This window comes from Opisthocomus hoazin, chromosome 2 (assembly GCF_030867145.1).
Source record: "Opisthocomus hoazin isolate bOpiHoa1 chromosome 2, bOpiHoa1.hap1, whole genome shotgun sequence".
Taxonomy (NCBI): Eukaryota; Metazoa; Chordata; class Aves; order Opisthocomiformes; family Opisthocomidae; genus Opisthocomus; species Opisthocomus hoazin.
This window is the reverse complement of record NC_134415.1, coordinates 49,352,047-49,379,851: the sequence shown is the minus strand read 5'-3', so window position 1 is coordinate 49,379,851 and position 27,805 is coordinate 49,352,047. Positions and strand designations below refer to the sequence as shown.

General features: G+C 43.8%; 1 protein-coding gene across 7 annotated transcripts; it reads left to right on the top strand.

The window, feature by feature from the left end:
• The first annotated feature begins 304 nt into the window (after positions 1 to 304).
• BFSP1 (beaded filament structural protein 1) lies at positions 305 to 27,280 on the top strand. 7 transcript variants are annotated; one of them, XM_075413521.1, is made up of 11 exons: positions 305 to 472; positions 811 to 952; positions 1,845 to 2,092; positions 4,113 to 4,550; positions 14,178 to 14,238; positions 17,634 to 17,729; positions 18,559 to 18,651; positions 19,301 to 19,408; positions 21,745 to 21,965; positions 23,324 to 23,409; positions 25,918 to 27,280. In XM_075413521.1, the coding sequence occupies exons 2-11, from the start codon at positions 899 to 901 to the stop codon at positions 26,856 to 26,858; spliced, it is 2,346 nt and encodes a 781-aa protein (XP_075269636.1). In that variant the 5' UTR covers positions 305 to 472; positions 811 to 898; the 3' UTR covers positions 26,859 to 27,280. The 7 variants fall into 7 exon arrangements, with proteins under 7 accessions (XP_075269636.1, XP_075269639.1, XP_075269640.1 ...); XM_075413524.1 differs by lacking the exon at positions 811 to 952; XM_075413520.1 differs by lacking the exons at positions 305 to 472; positions 811 to 952 and adding an exon at positions 1,221 to 1,379.
• The last annotated feature ends 525 nt before the right edge of the window (positions 27,281 to 27,805 follow it).

Here is a 27,805-nt window from a genome sequence, read left to right as displayed (position 1 = left end):
ACGAGTTCCCGCTAAAATCCTGCAGAAAGTTACCTAAAAATCGGTATGGAGAGTGTACAGACGAACGCAGCAGAGATACAGACGGGCGATGGAGTCAAGCGCCAGCTCCAGGCCTCCACCACCGCCTGGCAGGCGCCGGAGGAGAAGTCAGCGTCCCCCGCGCAGGGGCCGAAGGGTGGCTGGAAGAAGGCGCGCTGGCTCCCGGCCGCTGCTCGGGGCCGTCCGGAGCCGCTGCGGCCTCCCCGAGGGGTCCGGCACCCCGCTGCTCCCTGCGCCCGCGCGAGGGCAGACCCGGCCAGGCCCCGCCCCCCCGGCGGATAAAGCCCCGCTTCCCGCTCGGGGTTAGCGGGCGCCATGGCGGCGGCTGGCGTGCAGCAGCAGCAGCTGGTCGCCTCCAGCTGCTGCACCCCGTTCGACCCGGGCGCCCGCCGTGCTCTATGAGAGGGTGCCGCCGCCGCCTGCCGCCGCGCAGGTACCACCGGGACGGGGGGGGGGGAGGGAGCGGGGGGGGGCGGGGGGCGACGGGCGGGCGGTGTCTCCCGGGCCCCAGCGCGCGGGAGGCGCTGTTAGGGGTTGTTGGGCAACCGGAGGACGCGGCAGGCCCGAGGCTGGGTGATGGGCTCACCTTAACCCGGCCCTCCCGGCCCGCAGCGCGGCGTCGCCTTGCACCGGAGCCCTGCCCTGGAGAAGGCCCTCGCTCTGCTCCTGCCCTGGGAGCCAAAACAGCCTTTTGCGTGTCTGCGCACCGCTTGGCAGTGACCTGTGGCGCAAGTAGACACACACGCACCCCCCCACCCCGCCCCCTGACAGATGGTCCCGCGGCAGCGCGTGTGCTACACCAGTCTCTTAACGAGCTGGTTAAACTCCGGCGTTTGAAGAGCGGGTTTAAGAGCTGGCGATGTCCAAGTCCGGGGAAGAGGCCTGGGCAGTGTCGGGAGCAGCAGATCCAGAGGTGGGTGGTGCCGTTTGCTGGGCATCGTGTAGCTGCTTTTTAAATTTGCTTCTTCGATCGTGTAGCTCATGCTGTGTGAAGTCAGTATGCTGTGGAAAAAAATAGTTAGAGATTTTTGGAGTGAAAACCTGACAAAACGTAAATGAGGCTTTTTGTGGGAACGTCAAAGCTTCTTAGAATACCTCTGTGTGGAAAAGTATTATTCTAATTTTTTTGGATAAAGAAACTAGTCCTGTAATTTTTTAAATCATGGTGCTTAAACATAACGTAAAGGAAGCCTTTGTAATGCTGACTAACCTGGTTTTAATAACTTCTCTTACTTGTGTAAGCTTTAAAAATGTTTAAAGACTGTGCTTACCTGCACACAGCTGCAAGCTGCCAAACAGTGTTGGAACTATATGCTGTGCAGAATCCCTGTCATTTCACAGTAAGTTATAGAAATGGGAATAAACATTCACACACAAGGCATCTAATGACTTATTTTTAGAATGCTTATGGAAATGGGAGGCAGAGAAGGTTCTCTTGTGGTTTGTTGTTTTTTTTTTTAAATAAAGGCTTTTTTAGAGCTGCGTAGTAATCAAGGAAAAATTACACTTTACAAAACAGTTAAAACTTTTTTCTTTTGATAAGCCCCTTTGATCATATTTCCTCGTATAAATATATTGATTACGGGGACAGACTTATGAACTTTACATGCTTTAAATAGGACCCTTAGGATATAAATTATTATGCAAGAAGGTTATTCGATGTAACTCTGCATTAACATATGTGTACAGGTATCTCTTATTTGCTGATACTGTATCATTCATTTGACTTAATTAGGATAAAGCAGTATGAAGAACCTTGTTCCCCTTTCTTCAAATGGTCAGAAAATTTTAAATATCTCTTCTAGGATGGTTTTGATTTGGATTCAAATGGTGACAGAGTGCAGACCCTCTCTCTAAATGGAGACTCTGACAAGTGGATAGACGTTTCCAACATGTGCAATTCAAATCAAGACTATTACTTGAAGCTAGAAGAGTTGAAGAATGCCTGCTTGGAGACCATAGCAAAATTAGAAAGCATGTATTGGAATAAACTATATTTAAAAGGTGTACAACCCTTAGACAAGAGCAGTGCCGCTTCTAATATGTGTTGTAGGTAAGTTTGGTGGCACCAAGGGAAGATGAGGGTGAGCAAGAACTTTCAATGCTAGCACCTCCTGTGTGGAAGCTGTCTCTGGGTGTTTTCAGTTTTGGAGCTGGGCTCTGGCAGGTGTTCAGGAGAGACCCAGATGCTATGTTTGAACTTTTAGGTGGCAAGGCAGGCACGGACCCCCAGTCTTTGTGGGCCTGTGAAAGGGATGCCAAGGGAAGATGAGGGCCAGCAACAGCTTTCAATGCTAGCCCCTTCTGTGTAGGAGCTATCTCTGCAAGAGTTCCTTTGCAGTCAGTCTGCTCAGTTCGTGGACTCAGTGCATCCCTGGCAGGGCTCTGAAGAAATTTTTATTTTATTACATAACTTAAGGTGCATGGTAAGCTTGAACTCAATATTGCTTTTGGCCTCAGTGAGAGGTACGGGATTGTTCTCATGCAGGCTGCTATTGTGCTGAAAGGCTATCTGAAGCCTAAAAATACCCTGTCATGACAATATACCGCCCACAATCCAGCAAAATCTACTTTCTGATCTCTTCTGGAAGAGTAACTTTGTAAAAAGCTCAACTACGTTTTTTGGCTTGTCAGGCTTTTCCAGCCAAAGAGCTGCACGTGTTGATGTGTTTGTGCACCACGGAAAGTTTGCACGTTCATGACTATGTAAAGATCCCAAACATTTCTAAAAGTCTACCTTTGTTTTGCTATTTATGTTGCTCAGAAGCTGCATGTGGAGCTGCACATTGCATATGCAAAGCTTACTTTGATTTTCTGAGAGATCGTTTGATCTTTCTTTATTGCACTCCCAAATAACCTGAAGTAGAATAGGGATGACACAGGAAAAAATCTGATCTTTTTGTTACTTTTGATACAGATTTGATAATACCGAATCCACACTTTAGTGTCGCCTGAGAACCCAGCTTCTTTCTTCACCTTAGTACTTGCTGCTAGTGAGTCCACTGTCCATTAAGGTTCCAGTACATGCAATTTAAATATGCATATAGGGTGTGTCCATTAAAAAATGAAAGTGTCACTTCTACATAAATAAATTTTTAATAGAGATGTCTACATTGGACTGTCTTGGTGCTGGGCTTTTCGACTGGGCTAGTAGACGTGCTTCTGGAAGATCAGGCCCAAGAGACAGGATTTTGCAAAGGGAGAGACAAGGAAAGAAGTCATAGAGGATATACATCCATTACTTCCACAGAAATTGAAGCCTGTCAGGGAATGGCAGTACATGAGATTCCATTACAGTGGGAGTGAAGGGAACGAAGGAAAGACGGTGGCTCACCATGCAATTATTTGGTATATTCACCAATTCGTGAGAGTACATGGCACTCAGCTATCCCCAAGGAGACTGGCATCCCAGCAGGGTCCTGTTAAGCGTGGGGCTTTTAGTGGCACTGCTGATTTGATGCCTCTCATCTCTCATGCCAGGTAGAAATAACCTGCAGAAAAGGTTGTCGTGACGAAACATGAAGTGAAAACTAAATATCCAAATTTTGTACTTGGAGCAGGAGTCACACTGACTTTTATACAGCATCTTTTAATCTTAAAAGATTTCAAAAGTGTCAAATAACAAAAGTCAAGCTGTGTCATGCACTCACAACAAAATCCTGGCTCAGCAGAAGGCCTCTGTGTACCACCCTGTGCACAATACAACAGGACAAAGCTGTCACACCAGCACAGCCACGAAAGACTGTGAGCTCAGCCTCCAAAACGGCAAAGCACTCATTTTTTTTTTTTTTTGTCCATGGCTAATGCTTTAATCCACCGACTTGCTGGATGTTGCTCTCTTTTACTATTTTACACAATTGCAACTCTTCAAAAGGAAAGCCCCTCACCCCCCCCCCCCATACTCACTGCTCCTCCAAACTGCTGACTCCCGGAAGAGCAGCCCCAAGGCGGGGCCATTGGGATTTATTTAATTCACTGCTGCAGATAATACATTTAGTGCCACAGACAGCCCTTATCATCTGGGAGGTGTTTATGTTCAGTTCTTCCTCCCCAAACACCCAGATACATTTCAGATCCAAACTGGAGAGAGAGGCAAGTATACAAGAGGGGACTCCGGCACCACACAGCCCCCCTGAAGCCATGTACAGGAGCAGCTTCCTCCGCGAGGTACGCAAAGAGAAGTACGAGCGGTCGGATGCCTATGATGAGCTGCAAGGCTCCCCTGAATTCGACAGTTTGGCCCAAGCCCGGGGCCTGGAGAACCTGCAGGAGCTCAACGAGCGCTTCGCTAGCTACATCAATCGGGCACGCGTGCTGGAGCAGCGCAACACCATCCTTCGCAAGCAGCTGGAAACCTTCCAGCGCATGGATGAGCTGGTGGGCTTGGACGAAGCCTTCAGCAGTCAGATCGAGTTCAACCGCCAGCGAATGCGGGAGCTGGCTTCCAACCGAGCCAGGCTGGAGCGGGAGGAGAAGGACGCCCAGCGCATGCTCGATGAATATCACAACAAGTAAGGCTTGCGAACGGAAGAAGATATTGTTTCCATAGTTGGTATTTACCGTAAGGGCAGGTTTGGTGTCACCGACTGCTTCTTGTGCACAGCTGATGACTCTTCATGTGTATCACTGTTTTAGCCAGTGATGGCATATGAGCCCGTGGTGAGAAACAGGGTGCCAGGAAGTCAGCTCTGTATTTCATGTTCTCAGTGCTACTGGATGGGCAAGTGCCTTTTGCCTTCCATGCAGCAGGTCCTCGCCACGGCACAGGTTTGCTGCTGTGACTCATTAACTTTAGAAGTATTGTGCTGTGAGCTGCAAAGAGAGAATAACTCAGTTAACAGCTCAGAGGAAGTTTTGTTTCTGAGCACCACTCCAAACATCTGTTGAAATGTGTGGGGCATCTCCGAGAATCTCTTTTGTGCATTCATTGTGAGGCACCTGGGCAGCCAATACAGACATGAGATGAAAAGAAAGTAAATAAATTTTCCTAGTATATGAAATTTGCCTAATCCCCCTCCGGTTCCTCCTTGCATCTTGCTATTTCCATCTTGTGCTACTAAAGCAATAGTTACAAGAACACGTTTCACCTAATTTCACCTCTTCAGCCTCAGTTGCACTGTAAATCAAAGAGCAGTAGCCTTGGGAGCTAAGACTTAAAAGTGCCTCCAGACACATCTAGTCCATTCCTTTCAGCTACAGGCAGTTTTGGCCATGTTGCTTAATGAATTACACAACAAGAATTGATAAGTACTGCTCGTAAATTATATACTCACAGGAGAGAAGAGTCTTGGCTTCCTGTTACTTATATCCCCCCACAGTCTGTCTACCTAATTCAACTAGCAAAATCTGGCAGCAGCATGGAGGCTAAAGAGGAGCTTTTCATACTCCCCACCAAAGGTTAAGGGGTGAATTCAATATAGCATGCTCTACTTTAGAAACACTTGTCACTGACAGTGATGGGAAGGAAAAAAATGAAATATCTTCACCAAATGCAGTCTTGATAAAAATGCAGCCACTCCTGGGTGATGCTCACCACACTACGAAAAAACATTTCAGTAAGGCAGAAGGTGAATCATCTGAGTAGTGTCATGCTGCTGCAGAAATACAAGTTCCTCAAGATTTCATCCCTTGCCTCCATCACAGACTTTTTGTCTGACCTTGTCTAAACCACGTGATTTTTCAGTCTCATCCTCCAGTGATTTTTCCCTTCCTCTGGACTAGAAATTGTAGGACTAATAATATTTTCCTTTTCAGTCTTTTCAACTAGAAAGAGCCAGAAAACAGATGTGCAATAATTTACTTCGAGGCCATCTGTGTCTGTCAGCCCTGGTCTTGATACCACCAGCTGTACATTGCTAATGCACCCTCATCCTGCCCTCCCCAGCCCTGCACGCTGTTCGGTGCAGCCTATCTGATCTGCTGTGCTGCCTCAGGTATTCCTGGGGCAACCCTGAGATTTAAATCAACAAAATGAGCCAGCTAAAAAAAAAATTAAATTAAATTACACCTGCCACGCAATTCAGTGGGCTGCCATATGAACAACCTATGGGGGCTGTGAGCTGTGGCACAGCTGTAGAAATGCCAAGACCATATCTCTTTCCCATCTGACAGCAGAGAATAGCCCATCCAGGTGCAGTGAGGCTTAAAGCTGGAAATGGTCAGATGTCCACGATGCCCTTACTCCAGTGTGTGTGAGTAATAAGCACTGGATTATGCAGTTTTGTATTCCAATATTTACGAACAGGAAATTCAGCTATGAGCCAATACCATAATTTAGTTGTTGTCTCTAATACTTATATGTTTTTACTACATTGTGTCCATGAGATTTTTGACTAAACTTGTACTTAAACGTCTATCTGCCTATTAGTTAAAAATATATGTAAGCTTATACAGTACTTTGATATAGCTGGGCACAGAATCACAGAATGGTAGGGGTTGGAAGGGACCTCTGTGGGTCATCTAGTCCAACCCTCCTGCCGAAGCAGGGTCACATTTTACCTCTGTCTGGAGTATTTCAGGCAGGTGAAGAGTCAGTGCAGTGACATATCTCCCTCTTTGATTTCAACAACTTGCAAAAAAAACTTGCAATAAAGGAAATTAGAAAAACTGACCAAAAAAAACCCCAGTTTGTCCTAACTGCCTTTTAATGGATTCTTGCATGTGTCTGAGCAGTTTATTGATTATCTGTCTGTATAGTTTCCCACCAGCAGGACTAGCAACCTGATACAAAGACAATTTGTTTTTTATTAGAGTATTTTTATTAGAATAAAAGACATTGAAAATCATTGGGGAAATTCCCAGAGAAGGGGCTGTGCTTTCTCAAAGTGAGATTTAGGCTCCATTACATGGGTAGTTAGTGACTTCTTAGAAAAAACATATGGTGCCTTGTCATAGGTTTCTGGGATGTTCATAGAATCATATATTGGAAAAGACCTCTAAGATCATCAAGTCCAACCATCCGCCCAACAACACCATACCTACTAAAGCATATTCCGAAGGGCGATGTCTACATGTTTTTTGAACACCTCCAGGGACGGGGACTCTCGACCACCTCCCTGGGCAGCCTATTCCAATGTCTGACCACTCTTTCAGTAAAGAAATTTTTCCTAATATCCAATCTAAACCTCCCCTGACACAACTTGAGACCATTGCCTCTTGTCCTGTCGCTAGTTACTTGAGAGAAGAGACTGACACCTGCCTCACTACAACCTCATTTCAGGTAGTTGTAGAGAGCAATAAGGTCTCCCCTCAGCCTCCTCTTTTCCAGACTAAACAAACCCAGTTCCCTCAGCTGCTCCTCATAAGACTTGTTCTCTAGACCCCTCATCAGCCTCGTTGCCCTTTCCTGGACATGCTCCAGCAACTCAATGTCTTTCTTGTAGTGAGGAGCCCAAAACTGAACACAGTATTCAGGGTGCGGCCTCACCAGTGCTGAGTACAGGGGCACAATCACCTCCCTACTCCTTCTGGCCACACTATTCCTGACACAAGCCAGGGTGCCGTTGGCCTTCTTGGCCACCTGGGCACACTGCTGGCTCATGTTCAGCCAGCTGTCAACCAGCACCCCAAGGTCCTTTTCCACCAGGCAGCTTTCCAGCCACTCCTCCCCAAGCCTGCATGGGGCTGTTGTGACCCAAGTGCAGGACCTTGCATTTGGCCTTGTTGAACCTCATACAGCTGGCCTTGGCCCATTGATCCAGTCTGTCCCAATCCCTCTGCAGAGCCTTCCTACCCTCAAGTAGATTGACACTCCCACCCAACTTGGTGTCATCTGCAAACTTACTGAGGGAGCACTCAATCCCCTCATCCAGATCATTGATAAAGATGTTAAACAAGACCGGACCCAAAACTGAGCCCTGGGGAACACCACTCGTGACCGGCCGCGTGCTGGATTTAGCTCCATTCACCACCACTCTCTGGGCTCAGCCATTCAGCCAGTTTTTTATCCAGCGAAGCGTACATCCATCCAGACCATGAGCAGCTAGTTACTCCAGGAGGATGCTGTGGGGAGCAGTGTCAAAGGCCTTACAAAAGTCCACACAGACAACATCCACAGCCTTTCCCTCATCCATTAGGCTGGTCACTGGGTCAGAGAAGGACATCAGGTTGGTCAAGCAGGACCTGCCTTTTATGAACCGATGCTGGCTGGGCCTGATCCCCTGGTTGTCCTTCACGTGCCCAGTGAACGCACTCAGGATGACCTTCTCCATAATCCTCCCTGGCACCAAGGTCAGGCTGACAGGCCTGTAGTTCCCAGAATCCTCCTTCTGGCCCTCCTTGTAGATTGGTGTTACACTGGCAAGCCTCCAGTCATGTGGGACCTCCCCGGTTAGCCAGGACTGCTGATAGATGATGGAGAGTGGCTTGGCCAGCTCCTGTGCCAGTTCCCTCAGCACTCTTGCGTGGATCCCATCTGGCCCCATAGACTTGTAAGTGTGCAGGTGGCATAGCAGGTTGTTAACTGCTTCCTGCTGGATTATGGGAGGTTTGTTCCGCTCTCCTTCCCTATCTTCCAGCGCTGGGGGCTGACTACCCTGGGGATAACCAGTCTGACTATTAAAGACTGAGGCAAAGAAGGCATTAAGTACCTCAGCCTTTTCATCATCTTTCGTGGCAGTATTGCCCCCTGCATCCAGTAATGGATGGAGACTCGGTCCTTTTTTTGTTGCTAATGTATTTGTAAAAACATTTTTTGTTGTCCTCTACAGCAATGGCCAGCCTGAGTTCTAGCTGGGCTTATGCTTTTCTAATTTCCTCTCTGCACAACCTAATGAGATCCTTGTACTCTTCTTGAGTCGCCTGCCCTTTCCTTCGTAAGTGGTAAGCCCTCCTTTGTTTCCTGAGTCGCAGCAAGAGCTCCCTGTTCAGCCAGGGCGGTCATCTTCCCTGCCGGTTTGTCTTGTGGCACAAGGGGACAGCCTGCTCTTGTGCCTTTAACACTTCCTCCTTGAAGAATGTCCAGCTTTTCTGAACCTCTTTGCCCCTCAGGACTCTTTCCCAGGGGACCCTCTCAGCCAGTGTCCTGAACAGTCCAATGTTTGCCCTCTGAAAGTCCCTGGTGGTGGTTTTGCTGGCCCCCCTCTTGACTTCACCACGAACCGAGAACTAAATCATTTCATAGTCGCTAAGCCCAAGATGGACTCCGACCACCACATCACCCACCAGTCCTTCTCTGTTAGTAAACAGCAGGCCTAGCGAGGCACCTCCACTGGTAGGCTCACTTACCAACTGCGTCAAGAAGTTGTCTTCCACACACTCCAGGAACCTTCTAGGCTGTTTCGTCTTTGCTGTGTTGTATTTCCAGCAGATGTCCGGTAAGTTAAAGTTGCCCACGTGAACAAGGGGTAGCGATAGTGAGACTTCTGCCAGCCTGTTGTAGAAAACTTCATCTACCTCTTCATCCTGGTTGGGTGGTCTATAACAGACCCCCAGCAGGATGTCTGCCTTGTTGGCTTACCCCTCATCTTTACTCATAAGCATTCCACCTTGTCATCACAACCATCAAGCTCTGTACAATCGAAGCAGTCCGTAACATACAGGGCCACCCCACCGCCTCTCTTTCCTTGCCTATCCCTTCTGAAGAGCTTATAGCCATCCATGGCAGCACTCCAGTCATGAGAGTCATCCCACCACGTTTCTGTGATGGCAACCAGGTCATAGCTGTCCTGCTGTCCAATGGCTTCCAGCTCCTCCTATTTATTGTCCATGCTGCGTGCATTGGTGTAGATGCACTCAGCATAAGTAAACAAAAAAACCAAAGTTTTGCTATATGAAGCCAACAACATTGCAATTTAAAAATTGAAGATACACGGGGCCATTGCAAGAAAGGGCGGTGCCTGCTTTGTAACGAAATTGCCTTCAGTTTACATCAAGAAGTGAATTTTGATTTTGTTGTTTTTTTTCTCTTGGGAGCTGCTGAGTTTGTCCTGAAGACAGTTATGAAAGTTTCTTCTCCAGCATTTGAAAGAAATTGTTGGGTTCTGACTTGCAGATGTTAAAACAAGTCCCATGTTCTGACAAGACGTACTCTGCCTTGTCACCCTGTTTGTAGCTCAAAGCCTTTCTGATGGCTATGATTTCAAGCTACTTAAATGTATAAATAAAGCTCTTTAAACAAAATATGGATGGAATAATCTTCTGTGCCATGTTAGGGCCTTGCCGTGCTACTGAAACCAAAAACATACCTGTGCTGAAGAACTGCTCTCCTACCTGGCTCTGCACTCAGTCAGCAGTGGGAAGTGTGGGTTTCATGCTTTATTTTGAAACATAAAACATCCACTTTCAGCAAAATCTCTCGAGTGGAACATTGTGTACAAATTAATTGACAAATGCCTATGTCCTTCACTAAGGCAAAGAACTGAAGCTCGTACAACCCATTCTTTTAGTTATATTCACAATCTGGGAAATAGATTTATATTTATAAGTAAACTTTTTAAAAGTACATTTATTTAAGAAGACCTTTTAAAGCTACGTTTAAACACAGTAGGCCCTGGGACTACCAGATCTGTAGAACTAAATGTGGGAAAAGTTGTAAAAGTAGATTTTACTTCAAAATTTGTTTTTAATTTCTCTGTAGTCACATTCATAGCCTTTCAAATTAACAAGAATGATTTAGAATCTGTACCAGTGGAGAATTCTTTCTTTTGAGGTTGCAAAAATACCCACATTGCTACGAATTGGATGCATCTCATAAAAAGACTAATTATGCTAATTATTTTGACCATCATTATTAGAAGTGTAACATTTGGCTATGGGAAAGGACTGTATTTCTCTCTGCATGATATTAGGAAAGATGTTGAAATCTTGATTTTAGCACCCTTGACTGAACAGAATTCATTAACTTCAGAATTTAAAAGTCTTGCATATTGATCTTTTAATTTAAATTTTGTTCACTGTGTGTTTTGCATGCAATATGATTCTCTGGAAGATGCCAGACACAGAATATGGCACTGAGTTCTCCAGGCTGTGCCATGTGGTGATCCTCAGATGAGCTGACACCCTTTGGGGCCGCAGTGGAGACTGAACACCCATAAGAGAAAACAAAAACAAATGTGAAAATGCTATAGCTAGTGCAGCAGGCACTCCATAGACAGTGATCGTCAGTAAAGATGATCTTCAAGCCCTGTGCACAGGGCAGTCTGCGCTGCTACTTCTCTGGTGATAGGAAGAGCTTTATCCTGCTGCAGCTGCAGGTGAGGAGGTCCTGCCTGCCCTACACCCTGTTCTCAGACTGCCAAAATCTTGCCCCATTGCTATCAGCTGCTCAGTAGTAGCTTCTTGATAGCGCAGGTAGCAATACGTTCATGAATAAGCAGAGTGTAGCTCTCACGTGGCTCTTTTAAGCTTTTAGCTTTTAAGTTATAAAATACAATAATTATTGGCCTGTCCGTCATCCTTGCAGGAACAGCATTTTGTGGTTTGTGCTTTGTGGTACACGAATTTCTGCTGTCTCTAGTGAGAAAAGGCTAACAAAGTGCCTCAGAGAAAATGAAAAAGAGAAAAGAAGTAGAAAAGTTTAGCTTCAGCTTGTGATAAGGCAAGAGATTTCTTATATTGCTGGAAGAGTTCAGTGGGGTTCAACAGAAGGGCAGCATTTCTCTTTATATTAAAAGCACGGTCTTGACACCAAATTGAGTATCTGGCTATTGAGCTTCATATGAGGATGCATGGTGGCTGTTTTCCTCTTTGGAGGGGAGCCAGCCCTTGCACTGCAGCAGAGGCAGGGTCTGAAAAAAAGGGCCTTCCCCTGGTCCTGTCTTTTAAGAGCAAGTACAGCCTGTCTGTCAGCAGGGATGGGAAAAGTGATTTACAGCACTGCTGGAGCTGTGCTTTGCAGGTGGAGAAACAAGCCTAGCAGTGGGCTTCCCTCGTGCATGCCTGATGCTGTCACCAGGCCAGTGTCCCATGCTCTAGGGGGGCTCAAGACGCTTAACAAACACCAGTAAATCTGTTTTTAGGTAACAGAGAGCTGCTAAACTAAGAGATGTGACGTGATGGGAACCTGTAAAGCACTTATCTGCCTTTGTTTGAGCCTGGCAGCGCTCTTCACTGCATTTCATTCCCCGTGCAAAAAATAAATGAGTATCCTTTTTTTCTAAACATTCAAAAAAGTTTTGTTGCACCCCTAAAGCTACTTGACTAGATGAGAGGGGTTTTTTTAAAAATGAAGCAAATGATCCTCATGGCTTTTAAGATCCATGAAAAGCTGACCAGCAGCCACCTAAGAAAAACGTGGCCTCTTTTAAACACATAGAGCTAATTACTTGAACATTGAAATCAGGTTTGAAGCATAACAGGGTTGCAATTTGTGAAGTATAGCACTTTCATTAGCTACATTTCGCAGGCAAATATGTATTGTGAAGTTGCTGACACATTTCTAACAGATCCTTAGCCTTTTTTGTACTGAGCTTCTGGAGTAGATTGAACATCACTTGAAAGCAATCCACCTTCAAAGGAGAATCCCAGTATTAACTCTCTCAGGGCTGCCAGGTGCATTTATGGCTATGTGACACAGCAGGTATTGAAGTTATTTGAGAGAGAAGGAAAATGTTGCTGAATATTTCAGTCATTGAAAGAATTTTTGAGTGAGCATCTAGCAAATTTGCAGATTTGAGCAGGTCTGAATGACATTACGGTTCTAATTTAGACCCTGACTATTGGATGGCTGTGTATTACTAGGAGTGTAATTCCAGACTTTTAATGTAGCTGTATATTTGATTTCGCAAGCTACCACAATCTGCTTCATTCTTGCTCAGTTGTCAGAAAGTATCTAAGTTAATGAAGTTTTTATTTTGAACTGCACACAAAAATGTTATAAGATAGATAGAAAACAGGTTGGAGGTGAGTTACTTAATAAACAACAGAAACAAAGGCAGTCTTGTTTTTAAAGCTGAATATCCTTGCTTGTGTCCTTGGAAGTGAACCTGGTGTTAACACAATTAGGGAAAAAGACATTTTTTCAGTTTTGTCGGAAAATAGCACTTCAGCTGAGGAGGCCCAGCAATTTGTAGCAGTGATAATGAAGTAAAATCTCTTTTTCACTGGATTCTTTGCTGTTCATGGTAAGAATTGAAAGCTTTTTATATCTCTCTATCTGTATTATTTAAGGAAAAGCAAAGGGATAAGCAGGAATAGACTATGTATTCTGTCACAAGCAGCAGCAGCAGGAGTTTGATGAACCACTTGTTGAGTACTATGGAAAAGTGTCATTGCCTATAAGATACTTCTTGCTTTTTTTTGTTTTACTTAATGAGGTCTTATTAAACCGTATTTACTGTTAATCATTTTATGTGTGGTTTATTTAGGGAAAAGAAGAAACAACAATAATCAACAGTTAGGAAATTTTGTACTCTGCAGCTAAAAGGATTTCCTAGCAGATAATTCTATCTGACATAAAAATACAGAGCCCTAATTCTTAAAGAATATCTGCCATTTGCTCAAATGAAAGAAGTAAACAATATAGATCCATTGTTCTCTCAGTACAGGAACATGCATGTTATGGACTTGTGCACATTTTATAAACGCAGAAGAATAGTTGGCTAAATGCAGTCCTTATTAAGACTCACATGTATTTTTTGACCAAACTGAAATATGAATTGTTATTAAAGAGGACACAAATGTTGATCCTTCAAACCATCCTAATACAATCTTTTTCACATACAATCAATATGTGAAATTGTAACATTTGTGCTTAATGCCTCTGTCATGAAAATGCTTGCTGAACAATATGAGGTAGAACAGAAAACCAAGTACAGTGTAATTTAATACTGATGTGCCCATGTAGCAAATATTCACGTAGGAACCACTGATGAATGGCTGTCCAATGCAAATCAATTAGACTTTTATTGTAAATAATCTGTTCTTGGGCTTTCTGTGGAAAAGTGATAGCCAATGTGTGGCATTCCATTGTCTTCTGCTACATAAGTTGAGGAGAAAGAAGTTAGTAAATTCTGGAATTACTCTCAGCATCTGGGACCAAAAAAAAACCTAATGCTAATACATCAATCAATCATTCAGGCCCTTTCAAGATTCATATTGTGCTTTAGTGTGAAGCATATGTTGTGCATGGCAGTGCAGGTGGCAATGCAGTTTGCAGAAGGATGAACCATTGAACTTCATCTCCTTTATGCTATTTGCAGGTATAGAAATGAACGTGAATATCAGCAGAGGCTAAAAGAGACCCTTGAACGTCTCAATAAGGTAAGCCTGTAAACATGAAAAAGTGAAGGTCTTTATTATTTTTTCATTTGCTACAACAACCTGCTTTGAAGCAGCAGTGGGAAGATAAAATATCAAAGCAAAACATTTCTTGTCATTATACACTGCTTAAAATTTATCTCCTCCATGCCCCTAAGCCTTGGGCAAATGGCCAAGCATCGGCATGTGCATCTGCACTGTGTAGCGCCCTGCTCTGTTCAGGTCTCCTGATTTTGGTATTGTAGCACGTCATCAGCAGCATACAGCCTCAGCTGTGCTCAGGACTTCATTAATTTCTCAGTAAGACCAAGGACTAGGAGGACCTACTGTGTAACAGTCCTTTTAGAGCATCAGCACATCTCCTGCATTCATTTCAGGACCTGGGTTTGAAATACATGTTGTCTCTTCCATATCCAATGTGAACTTTGCAAGTTCATCCTTGATGAAGATCTGGCATGGGTTAAAAACTCTTACTTTAAAAGCCTTTAAAAACTCTTTTTCACTTTTTTTTATCTCGTAAAACAATTTCTCTCTGTGTGAATTAGAATCTACAGACACATAGGAACAGCCCACTTATTAGTCATACCGTGAAGCCAATACACATACCTCACAGTCTGGAATATGACTGGAGAAAACATGTTTGTTGGTAAATACCTTCTTCCCCCTCCCCTTTTGTTTAATAAAGTTACTGTGGTAATGTATATTGAGCACTGATATCATGATAGGAGAAAATGCTGATCATGTCCAAGACTTGAAGTCTGGTGGGTCTCAAAGCTCCACAGTACCTTGCTGGGTATGTTCATCCCTTCCTAAGACAGCTTCCCAATTACTTTTCCAAATAAAAGAAACCACAGAAGTCTCTGTTTTGCTCGTTTTACAGTGAAACATGAGGAATCTTTATATTAAGCTACACTTTCCTGAAAAAATACAATGGGAAGAGATATAATAATGCTTACAGAAAAGATCAACATTTACTAACATATTTAATTTTCCAAACCAGGTCTGTGAAAGCACAGTTCATCCTTTCTTGCTACTAGCTTTCATCTGAGTGAAGAGAGTTGTATTGTATCCTCCCCCAGTTCTATTTTTTACGGCTTATCCTTCGTCTTGTGTATTGTGAACAGGTACACGTAGATTAAATTGAGTTGGTTTTTTTTTACTGCCCTGCTTCAAAGAGCAGGAGCTGTGCTACTTGAGCACAGTCATGTCAATGACATGAATGTTATATATTTTTTTAAAATGTGCATTTTATCATTTTTCTTTCCAATGAGGTCTAGAAAACCTGCATCAGTGCTATTTTCCAGTGTGCTAGCACGGATCTTTGACACCCTGCAAGATCTTAAAAAAATATTTGTGGAAACAAGTATGTTGTAAGAACTAGCTGCACCTCCTGTGTCCATCTTCATGGTTCCTCTCAGCCATCTGTGGCTAAAGTGAACTGATTCAACAACCCTAGGCATGGCTGATAAGATATTTTCATCAGAGGCTGTGCCTTGTCTGCCCATGGCTGCCCCCGTTGCAGCAGCTCTTTGTATTGTGGCAGAAAATGCTGGAAAGAACACAGCTGATTTTTTGTACAATGCCCAAGACGTAGCCTGAAACCTCCATGTGCAGTTGTAAACTTGTGCCTTTTCTGGCAGATGGAGAATCTTTGTGCAAAATTAGCAAACAGTGGTTCTAGAGAGACCTAAGGGATTTCTCTTCCATGGTAAATGAAAATGCTGCTTCAGCAGGTGGATCAATGTTCTAGAATCAGCACCTAAAGCAGAATTGTTTTTTGGAAGTTGAGTGAATAGCAAATAGTATAAAGTTCATAAGAAAATGTGTAGGCACAGCACTGTTGTGATATAGAGCATCACCAATGCATCTGGTCTATCTGAATGCAGGGAATAAAAGCAAAAGTATTTTTCCCCTTTGAAGGAACATTTGGAAAGCCAGATGCTACTTTTGCTTATTACATGCAGAAATATTTGCTTATTGGTATTATCTAGGGGCCTGGGAGCATTTTTTGCCTCCCTCCAAACCTCCTGACATGGCCAGTGTCTTCCTGATCTTCCTCTCAATAGAAAGGCAGAGGAGTGCAGAAAAGCAGTGGGCATTCCTGATGACTGGCTCTAAATGTGCTGCTCTGGTTGTGTCTAAATCAGCCACTGTCTCAAAAAGCAGAGAGACAACTGGAGAGGTCACTGGCTGGAAGGCTCAGCAGGATAATGAGACAGCTAACATCTACACATTTTTGGAATAGCACATACTACGCCATAGATCTGAATCTTTTATTTGCAAGCTATGATCCACTGAGCCATATTTGCATCTTGTAATGGCATGTAGCTAATTTTAAAGGCATACATTTAAACCTGTTTTTTTTCTACAGGTTTAATTAAATGCACAAATCTAGACTTTCTTGATGCAAATTGCAAACTGGTAGAGGAACTTAGAATTTTTGTAGAGTTGCAAGGAAGATTTAGTTGACAATTTTCAATATGCTTTCTCAAAAGTGATATTTTACAGTATTAGCTGATGATAAACCTAACCAAGAAGGCATGCAGTAAGTAGAAAAATAAAGGTGTTCCCTTCACACAAGTATTTTAAAATATATTGTGAAGTCCGTGGAATTTTTCTATATTCAAGGGTTTGTGCTAAATAATGTAGGAAAAATTTAAGTTAGACCTTTTGAACAGAAATGGACATTTCACTAGGTTTAAATACCAGTGCCAAAATGTACTTTGAAATTGCTAGTCATACAGCTTGTCCTCTGAATGAATTGAACATTATGAACTTTCGGACTCACAAATCCCAATGTATTAGAAACTTCTGCAGCAAGGTGATTTTTTCTGGCCTTGCTCATCTGTCATTTTTATTTCCAGAAATGTATCAAAATTGACAAACTTTTGTGATATTTGAGAACACTTTAAAAAAACCAAAAATACTGTGGACCATGATGGGGATTTTTTTATAAGTGCTTCTTTACTGGGAGTATTAAAAAGGCATCAGGATACCTCAGATTCTGTCATAAGCACTACAGAAATTAATGTCTTAGTCTGTTGATGTAATTATTTAAGATTCCTGCATCATCCTGCTTTTATTGTCAGACTGGTAGTTTATGGCATCTATTACTTGGCTCCCAGCATTCGTGAAGCATGTGGCAAATACATTTTGACAGTACCGAACTATGACATAAATTATATTTGTGTAGAGAAGCACCATGTACAGCGAGAGAACACAACGAATAAGGTGCCTTGTTTTTGTTGGTTTCATAATACTGTTCTTTCTCCCAGTAGGCTTAAATTCTGCACGCAGGCTGCTATGTATGTAATGACTCACATCATGGCTAAGTGGCTACTGTGTTTTTCACACTCCAGCCGTATGTACTGACCGTGCCACGTGTCTCTGCATTGCAGGAAGCTGACGAAGCACTGCTGTGCAACTTGGAGCTGCAGATCGAGTCCCAGTTCCTACAGGATGACATTAATGCCTCACAGGACAGATACAAGAAGGTAACTGGCTGAATTTGCCATCTTCTTTAGCTGTTCCTTCTAGAGATGTGTGAATTAAATTAAAGCAAATCCCTTTTGTGTTTTGTTGGGTAAATGTAACACTGTGTATTTTCAGTGGGTACAACAGCTGCAGTGTGGAGGTCAAGCCCAACAACTGGATGGCTGCAAGTAACCAAATTCAGTCCCTCAGGGCCTAATGCCAACAGCTACAGCAATGTCTTGAATTTGTTGCCCTGTTATCCTGATTTAACCCAACAGGCTAGTCAGGCTGTGTTATATTTCATGCTAAGAAGCACTTCCTGCTTTCATCAGAGAAGGAATCCCAATTTTCTGGGCCAGAGCATTCCAGTTAATCTGCAGATACAAGCTTGTGGCCATATGATTACGCTGCAGCCAACTTTAACATGTGCATGCCCCTTCTCCTTCATGGGAGAGCTGTGAGGCTTCATTTCAGGCCCCTGTCCCATCTTTGCTGCTTTTGAAAGAAGAGGCTCCCTTTTTTTTTGGATCATATGCAAAGGTATTTGTGGTCCTCATTTTGAAAATCTTCCGTGAATTTGGAAATCACCGAGTCTTTAATTAAGACTATGAATTGTATTGTCACTTAGCCAAATGCCTGTAATGTACTGTCAGCATGATGAAACCGTTAGTATGCATGCACTCAAAATCAGGTCTAAAACCACATTCCAAAACCAAATCTGAACATGAACTAGACTTTTATATGTTGAAAGAAGCATATATCTAGGAGTAAACTGCCAAAGTGGAGGACATTGAAGGGTGCACCTTTTTATGTCTTTTTCTGATGGAAACATTTTTTACTTAACCACAGAACCTTATGGAAGTCCAGACCTACGTTAATGTTTTGCAGCAGATCATCCAGACAACTCCTCGCGTGTCTCCTATAACCACTGGTATATGTGAGGTAAATATTGCTGTCAGTAAATAAATGCTGCTCGAAGAAAGAGTACATTTTTATTCATAAAGCATCCCAGACAGTCTAACTCCCACCCTAAGTTTACATGAAAACTGCAAGAACTGTGAGTAAGTACTGAATATGAGAGAAAAAAAATAATTGTAACTTTAGAAATATGTCTTAGCCTCCCAAATGGAGAGTTGAAAGATAATTGAAGCAGTTGTGCTTCCTGTCTGAGGAGGAGCTGGTGGGATATAAGAGTATTTACAGAGAGAGTAAATCTTGACCTGAAGGGGTAAGATACGGTGAAAATTTGTAAATCAAATAAATTGCTACAGACTCAATGAAAACTTGATGATTCCCACCAATGTAAGTGGCTATGCTAAGAAAGTTTATTAGTTGGAAGAAGATATAAACAGCTATATGTACAGAGTCTAATTTCAACATAAGCTGTATTTCTACAGTCCTGCCATCTGACATGTTTTTTTCTTTAAGCTGTGCCACAAGTGTTTACTTGAAGTACAATACACAATTTTTTATTTGTCTCTTGATATTTTCTATTTGTCTTTACTGTTTCTTTCCAGTAGTGGAATTTCTTTTGGCTCTTTTTAAGAGTGAAACATACTTTGCTGTATACATGTTGTTTTCTTCCAACCAGGAAAAACTGGTAGCAGAGAGGAGGATCCCTGTTCTGCAGAGCCAGCTGGAAGAATACAAGGGTATCCTCTGCCAGCTACAGGCACAAAAATACAAACTGCAGACAGAGGTACTGCCGTAACTAGCTATAAACACAACTATGACTCTCATCAACTCTGCTCTTTTTATGGTCACATGGTCTTTAACATGGTCTTGTGAACTCAATTGACTTGGAGAGTTGGAGAAGTGTTTTCCTTCTTCCATCTTCTTCTTCAGCTCTTTCATTCTTTTTGTGGCCCAATTGATCAGGTTTAGATGGCCAGGGAGGTCTACAGATATTGTAGCCACAATGAAGCCATCATTGCTTATCAGAGTAGGTGGTGCGAAAATGTTTCCATGTTGTCACTATATTTTTGTAGGATGGAGACAGCAGAAGGCTGCAGTTGGAAATGTCAAATGGGGCTGGTCTTACTTTCTTGCTTTCTTACTGAGCTCAGGCTGGAAACTGGCTTCATGAAAAATGGTGGGGGCCTTTGGGACTCTGCCCAGTACTTTTCTTCAGTGCCATATCCAATGCTGATCTTGCTGTGAGAAGGACTGGACAGACTTGGTAATCAAAACTGAATGTCCTTTGAAATAGATGTCAAGCTACATTTGGCACCCTGTGTTGATCCCTGTCACTACTAAATACTACATCAACACCTCTCCTGTGCTTAGACACTACCAGCACCAAAACCACCTGTTTTTTGCCAATTCCTGGTTTGCAGAAAATGACTGCCTAAGACTCAGTGCTCCTGCCCATCCCCCAGCCAAACTTGCCATAAATCGACCTTCCTCTTCCATCCAGTGTCTCTGAGCAAGGGCGGCAGGAGATGGAGGAGCAGCTACAGGCTACGGTGAATAGAAAGCAGACCTGTAGGTCTGCCAATGGCGGGTCTATATACACGGAGGATGTATCTTAGTGGATAGGGGTTGGGAATGATGACCTTATGCCTCCAGATACAGCTTCCTTTGCACCTCAAGTTGTCTGTCGTGGTGGGGGAAGTGATATATTGGCTTTAAACATCTTTTGGTGGAACTTTAGACTCCTCCAGAAAGTCAGAGCAGCAGCTCTTAACTTCCTGAGCATAACTTCTTTCACTAGGGCACCTGTGGACAGTTCTACCCCCTAGGTCTTTTCCTTGTTCTCTGTCTCATGTCTGATGCTTTGGTGGAAAGGACACATGCGCTCTGGGAAGGGTAAGAATCAATATAGAAAAAGTGAGGGGAAATCAGTGTTCTGCTGGCATATAGAGTGAGGCACTCTGGCGAATTAATCATGCTGCTTTCAAAAATAAAATCTTCATGTCCCATTTAAAAAGAATTTATTAATTCATTCTCATGCCTTGAGATTAAAAGAGTGAAATAACTTTATGATTGGAGGTCGATGAGATGGTTGCTTATGACAGTGAAGGCTGGGCTGATGACTGAGGTGTCCTCAAGCTGCTCTGCTTTCCTGTCTCTGGACCTGATAACCATGTGGAAGTGAGGTTATTGACCCGTAACTTGTGAGCACCATGCACTAAAGCGGTCTGTGGAACCTGTTGGTGCACTTGTACACTGCAATATAACTAAACTAACGCCAAGGGACTTAGCTCCTATATTTAGGCTTTTGAAAGGTTTTTGAAAAAAATCTTGTCTGTAACATACAGAAATAAATCAATTATTAAAGAATCTGTTAGTTAGTTATTGCCCCCTTAGCTTTGTGTGTGCTTTTTGAAAAGGAAAAAAGTGATAAAGGATCTATACTAAAGAGCCAAAAATAGCAGAAGAAAGTGAGAGCAGACTTACACCGTCAAATATCCCACCTTTAATGCCTGCCCCTTTTTTTTGCAAGGGACTGATTGCCACTTCCTTGTTGATGCGCTCTCCAATGACTGCCTTACTGCACAGCAGTTATTTTTATCATTAAAGTAAAAAAGCCGAGAAATTGAATTCAAAAGGGAAGCTTTTTTTGTAAAAAAACACCTTCTTTAAACCTTTGGTGCTTTGTCTGTGGACCACAGAGAAGGAGGAATATGTTTTTGCCCAGGCATATCTTTCCAGTTAACCACTGTTGTTCTCTTCGTAAGACACTGCCTGATTTGCCAAGGCTGTTCATGGTGAGCTGTGTGTCACGCAGCAAGACATCAGACAGCCTCACACGAGGACGGAGACATCACACAGCTGTTCACCTGGTTCATGCCAATCCCATCATGCTTCTTGATCCATTAGTGTGGAACAGAAGCTTTGGAACAGATAAGAGGGCTGGGGTAGGGGGAATTACTGATTTTCAATAACTAAACAGATGCAGTGAAACTGCTGTTAGGTTTCATCAGTGCAGCCTCACACATCATAGTAAAACATGTCTTGCCTTTAATTTCCCTTGAAATATGAGGATGCTGAATGCTTCAGAGCTTTCTTTCACCCACCAATTTTGTTTACCAGACAACCATGCTGGAGCAAGCAATTAAAACCACCCAGGACAGTTATGATGATGAAATTCAGCTTTACAATGAGCAGATTGAAAACCTTAGGAAGGGGCTAGAGGAGGCCGAGAGGACCTTGGAGAAGTACACGACTGACTGCCGCCAGCTGGTGATCTACCAGCAGTCCCTGGAGAATGAGCTGGAACGGTACAAACGTGTTATCGAGAATGAGGAGAGCCGGTAAGGCTGGATTTGTGGACTTTCTCTTTTATCCCCTTTGAAAAATGTAAAAGGCATTTCATCCACAAAAAGTTATGGCCATTTCACACCTTTCACTTGTAGATATCCAAGGACAGTAATCTAAATACATGCAAAATTTGGTTAAGCCTCTGCCAAGGAAAGAGTCAGAGCCATTTTCATCTTCTACTTTCCTTATAACCTACTTTCCGTATACTGTCCTGGCATTAGTGCACAGAAGTCAGGAGCATACGGAAGGCATTTGAACGCACTCCCCTACTGCCCAGGTGTTAGTGAACCTTGCTGGGGCATTAAAGGCAGGTTGGTGTCACAAGGCTCAGATAGGGTAAATGTCCTGAAAAGCAAAACCCTCTTCACAGCAACCCCATCCTTCAGGCTAGGTGGGGGAGAAGGGTAGAATATAAGAAATGTGCCCGGATTCAGGTTATATTTAGACCTACCGAGGAGCATTGGCTCGCTCTAATGTCAGTCATCAGCCTCATATGATAAAAGGAGCTGGACTTTCACAGCAGTGCCCAGTGCTGCCTGCACAGGCAGATGCAGCAGTGCTAGACCCCTGACTCTGTGTTGTCCAGAAGATGCAGGGGAAGGACACTCACTAATAGTCATCCTCACATGTAGGGAACAGATACTTCATCAATATCCAGCATCTCCATCTTAGATACTTAGACACTATCAGATAGTTAGAACAATCTAAAAAGGGTAATTCAAAAATCAAAATGTGCATCTATTGCATCTCTACACAAACGTGTATATCCTCCCTACAGGCCAAAATATTCTCTCAAATTCTGGCACAGCAAACTGGAAAGGCCACAGATACAGCAACTGGTTTGTATATAGGCCAGCCTCTCAGTTTTAATTTTTAACAGTTTAGACCACTGACTCAAATATTTTCGAGGGACAACTGCTCGGTTTTCTTGCTGCCGTTCTGAAGCCAAGTTATATGCAGGTAACTTTGTAACAGCTGCCAAATTTCCTGTCTTACTGGCCAGCATCTACGGCTCTTGCTGACCTCCGGTAGGCGTGGATTGACTGCCCATCCAAAAATCTTCCCATCCTTTCAAAGCGCTGTGCTAATTTACAAACCTTTTGCTATATGTTTTAATTACTGGTGTACTTTACCTAATGGAGCATCCCACGTCTACTGCTGGTGGAAACCAGCCTAACTCCTGTGAAGGAGCTGTGTTGATTTTCCCCAAACAACAACAGGCTCCCATCATTCTCTTTGACTCCTCACTACGGAGAAATACATTTCATTAGCCTCCATGCTTCATTTTGTGCAATTGCTCTTGATGGAAATGAGGGGGAGAAATCTGACCGATGTGTGTCTTCTCTGGCAGGTTAAACTCTGCTATAGCAGGAACACCAGTCACACTCTTCACGCAGATCTATAGACCTGTCCAGCCTCAAGCTTTGAGAGGAAGAGGTAAACCTGTGATGTGTCTGTCAGGAGGAGCATCATTCTATTTTAAGCTGTTTTTCCATTTGTCTTCCGTATGAACACCAGCCATGATAGCCTGACTTAGGGTTGCTAAGTAAAAGCGATGATTTCAGCTTACCTTAGCTGGCTTTAGGACAAGCTGTCAAAGGCCAAAACCACAAGAGAAAGAGTTTCTTTGCTAATTTCTGCAATTTACTACTTAGGCCAATCAATAGAGCAAAATCAGAAGGCACCTGAAACCATGGAAAGAGCTGGGAGTTTTGTGCTGACTTGTTGAGAATCGTTGGCCCACATTTTAGTCACATGCAAAGAGCATCAGGGCATGTTGAGTGCTGCAGGCAGAGGACACCTTTTTGGTCCTGTTCACATCCTGTAACGTGGTTTCCTCTGAATGGTGTTTCCTCTGTGTTGTATTTGTTAGCTAAGATGCTTGTAAACCTGGTGACAAGGAAATGCCCAGGACTAAACTAGTGAGGCTACTCTTAGGAAAGAGGGGAGCTGGTTTATAGAAAGGTGCTGTAGGCACTAACATATGGAATGACATACTATGGCTTAAATCCAAGGCTTACTGGGGTTTTACTAACAACATCTTGCCCTGAGAATGGACATAAACTGCCAAATGATTTTTTTTTTAGTGTGCAGGTGTAATTTTTCGAACTGCTCTGTGAACTGTAGCAGTTATGTATGAAAAGGGTCCACAACGCAGAAGGCCAAATCCTCAGCAGCTGTAAATAACTACTGTCCTGCAAAGTGTTGTTTTATACATGCTGAGAATTCAGCCTGTCTCTAACCACACCTCTGCTTCCTATCTGCAAGGCGAGCAGAGCATCTTATGTGCATTACTGTACCTGTGACACTGCACAAAACAGCTGCCTTCGAGAAGGCGTATTAATACTTGTCTGTCCCTGTGTTGCCAAAATTCCCAGTACCAACCTCTGCCTCCTCTGCTCTGTTCATGCCATGGATATCATTAGCCTGCCCACACTCCTGCTGCTGCTAAGCTGTCGTGGGGTCTGTGGCTACTGACTAGCTGGGAGATTAGAAACACAGCCTGCGGGCAGAGGTTCCCTCTACATAGGCCTAGAGCTCAACATCAGAGTCTGAGTGATGCCAAAACGTTGATCCTCAGCACTGCACTGCTGCCTTGGCAGCTGCTTTGCTCTGTGCCAGCTGCCCACGTACCATGACACATGTGTCTGCATCTGCCTATGTCCAAAATTGCCGTGAGAGAAGGTACCTGGCTCCCTATTGGCCCCCTGGGACACAAAGGTGAGGAGCCGCCCATCTGAGCCCATATTCAGAAGCACTGGAAGAGCTGGTCATGACACCTTTCCTGTCAGACCCAGCAACCCTGCATTCAGCGGGAAGGTTATAAATAGGGTTTTTGGTTTTTTCCCTTCCCTAAGCCCTAGCATGAGTTGTAAAAGCCAGGCAAGCTATCCTGGCTTGTATCAGGAATAGTGTGGCCAGAAGGAGTAGGGAAAGGATCGTACCCCTGTACTCAGCACTGGTGAGGCCGCACCTTGAATACTGTGTTCACTTTGGGGCCCCTCACTACAAGAAAGACATTGAGTTGCTGGAGCATGTCCAGAAAAGGGCAGTGAGGCTGATGAGGGGTCTAGAGAACAAGTCTTATGAGGTGTGGCTGAGGGAACTGGGTTTGTTTAGTCTGGAGAAGAGGAGGCTGAGGGGAGACCTTACTGCTCTCTACAACTACCTGAAAGGAGGTTGTAGTGAGGCAGGTGTCAGTCTCTTCTCTCAAGTAACTAGCGACAGGACGAGAGGCAATGTCCTCAAGTTGCGTCAGGGGAGGTTTAGATTGGATATTAGGAAAAATTTCTTTGCTGAAAGAGTGGTCAGGGATTGGAACAGGCTGCCCAGCGAAGTGGTGGAGTCACCATCCCTGGAGGTGTTCAAAAAACATGTAGATATTGCACTTCAGGATATGGTTTAGCAGGCATGGTGTTGTTGGGTTGATAGTTGGACTTGATGATCTTAGAGGTGTTTTCCAACTTCTATGATTCTATGATTCTATTTCCAGTTAGACCTACTGCCTGTGCCTCTAACTGTAGGCACCTGGCTTCAGTCTCTGCCTTAGGATACAAGGTTTCTCATCTAGTTAACAGGGCCAAACCCTCCCTGCCTGGGAGGAAGGTGCTGCACCTGACTGCAGCAGCAGATGCTCAGCGCTCCTGCTGAGCATTAATGCAGGCCTGATGATAGGGGAATGTTTTTGCAGCTGCCTCTCTTACACGGATGTTTGTCCTGCCCTCACACCGTGTATGGCAATGGTGACCACAGATGCAAAATGGTTTCTTGGCTAAGGGGACTCATGCAAAAGAAGATGCTGTTTAATGCGCTGGCGGAAGCTATATTCCCATTTGCTGTTTCATTCAGCTCTCCACCTGCTGCAGTGAGGGTGAGAGGCAGCTCTAGCATTTGCAATGACTATGTTCAGCACTGTTTGTTTGCTTTGTTTTGCTGTTTCTCTAGATATCACCCAGGCCATGCAAGACATTGCCAGTGTAAAGGCCAGACAAAAAGCTCTGACAAAGAAAATTGCCAGGAAAAAGGAGCTGATGTCTAAAGACATAACCGATGGTCTCTCGACTGAAAAAATGTATGAAAGAACTCTGGATGGTTTTGACCAAGATCAGCTAGAATTTAGGTACGAAGGCTCAGTCACATGTGAACCTGGGCAGGAAGGATTAGAACTTGATGAAAAAGAAATGGGCCCAGAGGACGTACCTGATGGAGCCCAGATAAGTAAAGCCTTTGATAAATTCTGTAACATTGTGAGGGAGAAGGTAAGAGTCTACAAGAGACCAGAGCCTAAACCTGATGCGCATCCCAAAGAGCATTATGTGCTGGTAACGGGGGAGGAAAGCTATGAAGAACCTTGCGTCCTGGCTCCCTCCATTCCAACTGTGGGAGGGATCACAGTTTCCGTCAGCAACGGGAAGGTGGTGAGTGATGGTGATGTGGAGCCCATACCAGAGCTGCCAGAACCTGCTGAACCATCAGAAAAAGGGGATATCTGTGAAAGGAGGGAAGAGTTTGAACTCCAAGAGATACAAAAAGAGGAAGAGAAAGAAGACATGATTGAATGGGGCAAAAAAACAAGAGCAAAAATCGAGCAAATCACAAAGTATCCAGCCATTGCTGAGCCTGAGACAGTTCCTTCTCCTGCTCTGATAAGCCCAACCGAGCCAGGAGTCCTTCGAGAGACAGAATATGACCGAGAAGATAAGCAGGGCCTTTTGTTCAGGGAAGAAGGCTTGCCTGGCTCCGTGAGTTACGAGAAAGTGGAGGTGGTGGAGTCCATCGAGAAGTTTTCAGATGACAGAATTCAGACGTATGAAGAGACAGCGATGATTGTGGAGACGATGATAGAGAAGACAAGCAAGAAGAAACCAGGTGACAAATGCTCTTAAGTGACGCACACGCTCCTTGATAGTCAACTTGTCTGGCATAGTTATTAAATGACTTTTTTTTTCCTGACCGAATGATACAGTAGTGAGAGTTTTGCTGTTTGCTATGGAACAGATTGACACCTTGATGGCAATTCTGTCTGATGTAGGCTCACTTTTGGTACAAAATAACCAAAGACCTTTGGTTAGAGTGCTCCAGAACAACAAGTAATAGGCACATCCTATGCAAGTGATTTTCATGGTTAGGACAAGTTGAAAGTAATTATTATTACAGAGCTGCCTGGCTTACTACAGTATCTGGGACAAATTTGCATATTCCTCTACTGCTCCTATAGCTGTTGTACGATTCCCCATCTCTCAGATAGCTGCAAAATGTTAACTTGTGACATCTGGTTCATTTAATAAAAGTTTTGCCTTCTACAGAAGATACCCACTGTGGGAGTGTGTTGCCTTTACTGCTGAACAATAAATGTCAACTGGCTGGGTGTACAGGAATTTTTCCAGAGGAAGGGCTGGATAACTGTTGACCTATTCCAAATTTCTCTCATTTACAAACTTTATTTAGAGATGAGCTTGGCAGATCTTTCTTTTTGGATCTGAAGACCAACTCTCTGTATTTGAAATAAACTCTTGCTGCATATCTTCTCAGAATAAAACTTGAAATACTAACAAAGTGAGGGATAACCCATATAAAAGATACTAAAGGCATTATTAGTCCTTCATCAGCACAAGTAAAGTAGTTACAAATGCTAACAAGCTTTTGAGCAGACTGCAGCAAACTCAAAAGACTGTGTGGTTTCCTATTTTCTTGTGAATTACTTCCTCAAACTGTAGCATTTTACAGAGTTTGATACTGTCACATGATCCTGTTGCAGCCCAGTCACCTGCAGTTCCATGGAGCTCCACGGGCTTGCTAGAACAAATGGTGGTTTCCCATGTCTCCATGCCTG

Coding starts and splice junctions, on each gene's coding strand:
- BFSP1 (XM_075413520.1), top strand. CDS start 1,290: ATGTTTAAAGACTGTGCTTACCTGCACACAGCTGCAAGCTGCCAAACA. Junction 1,380..1,844: donor AGAATCCCTGTCATTTCACA/GTAAGTTATAGA, acceptor TATCTCTTCTAG/GATGGTTTTGATTTGGATTC. Junction 23,410..25,917: donor TCAAGCTTTGAGAGGAAGAG/GTAAACCTGTGA, acceptor CTGTTTCTCTAG/ATATCACCCAGGCCATGCAA.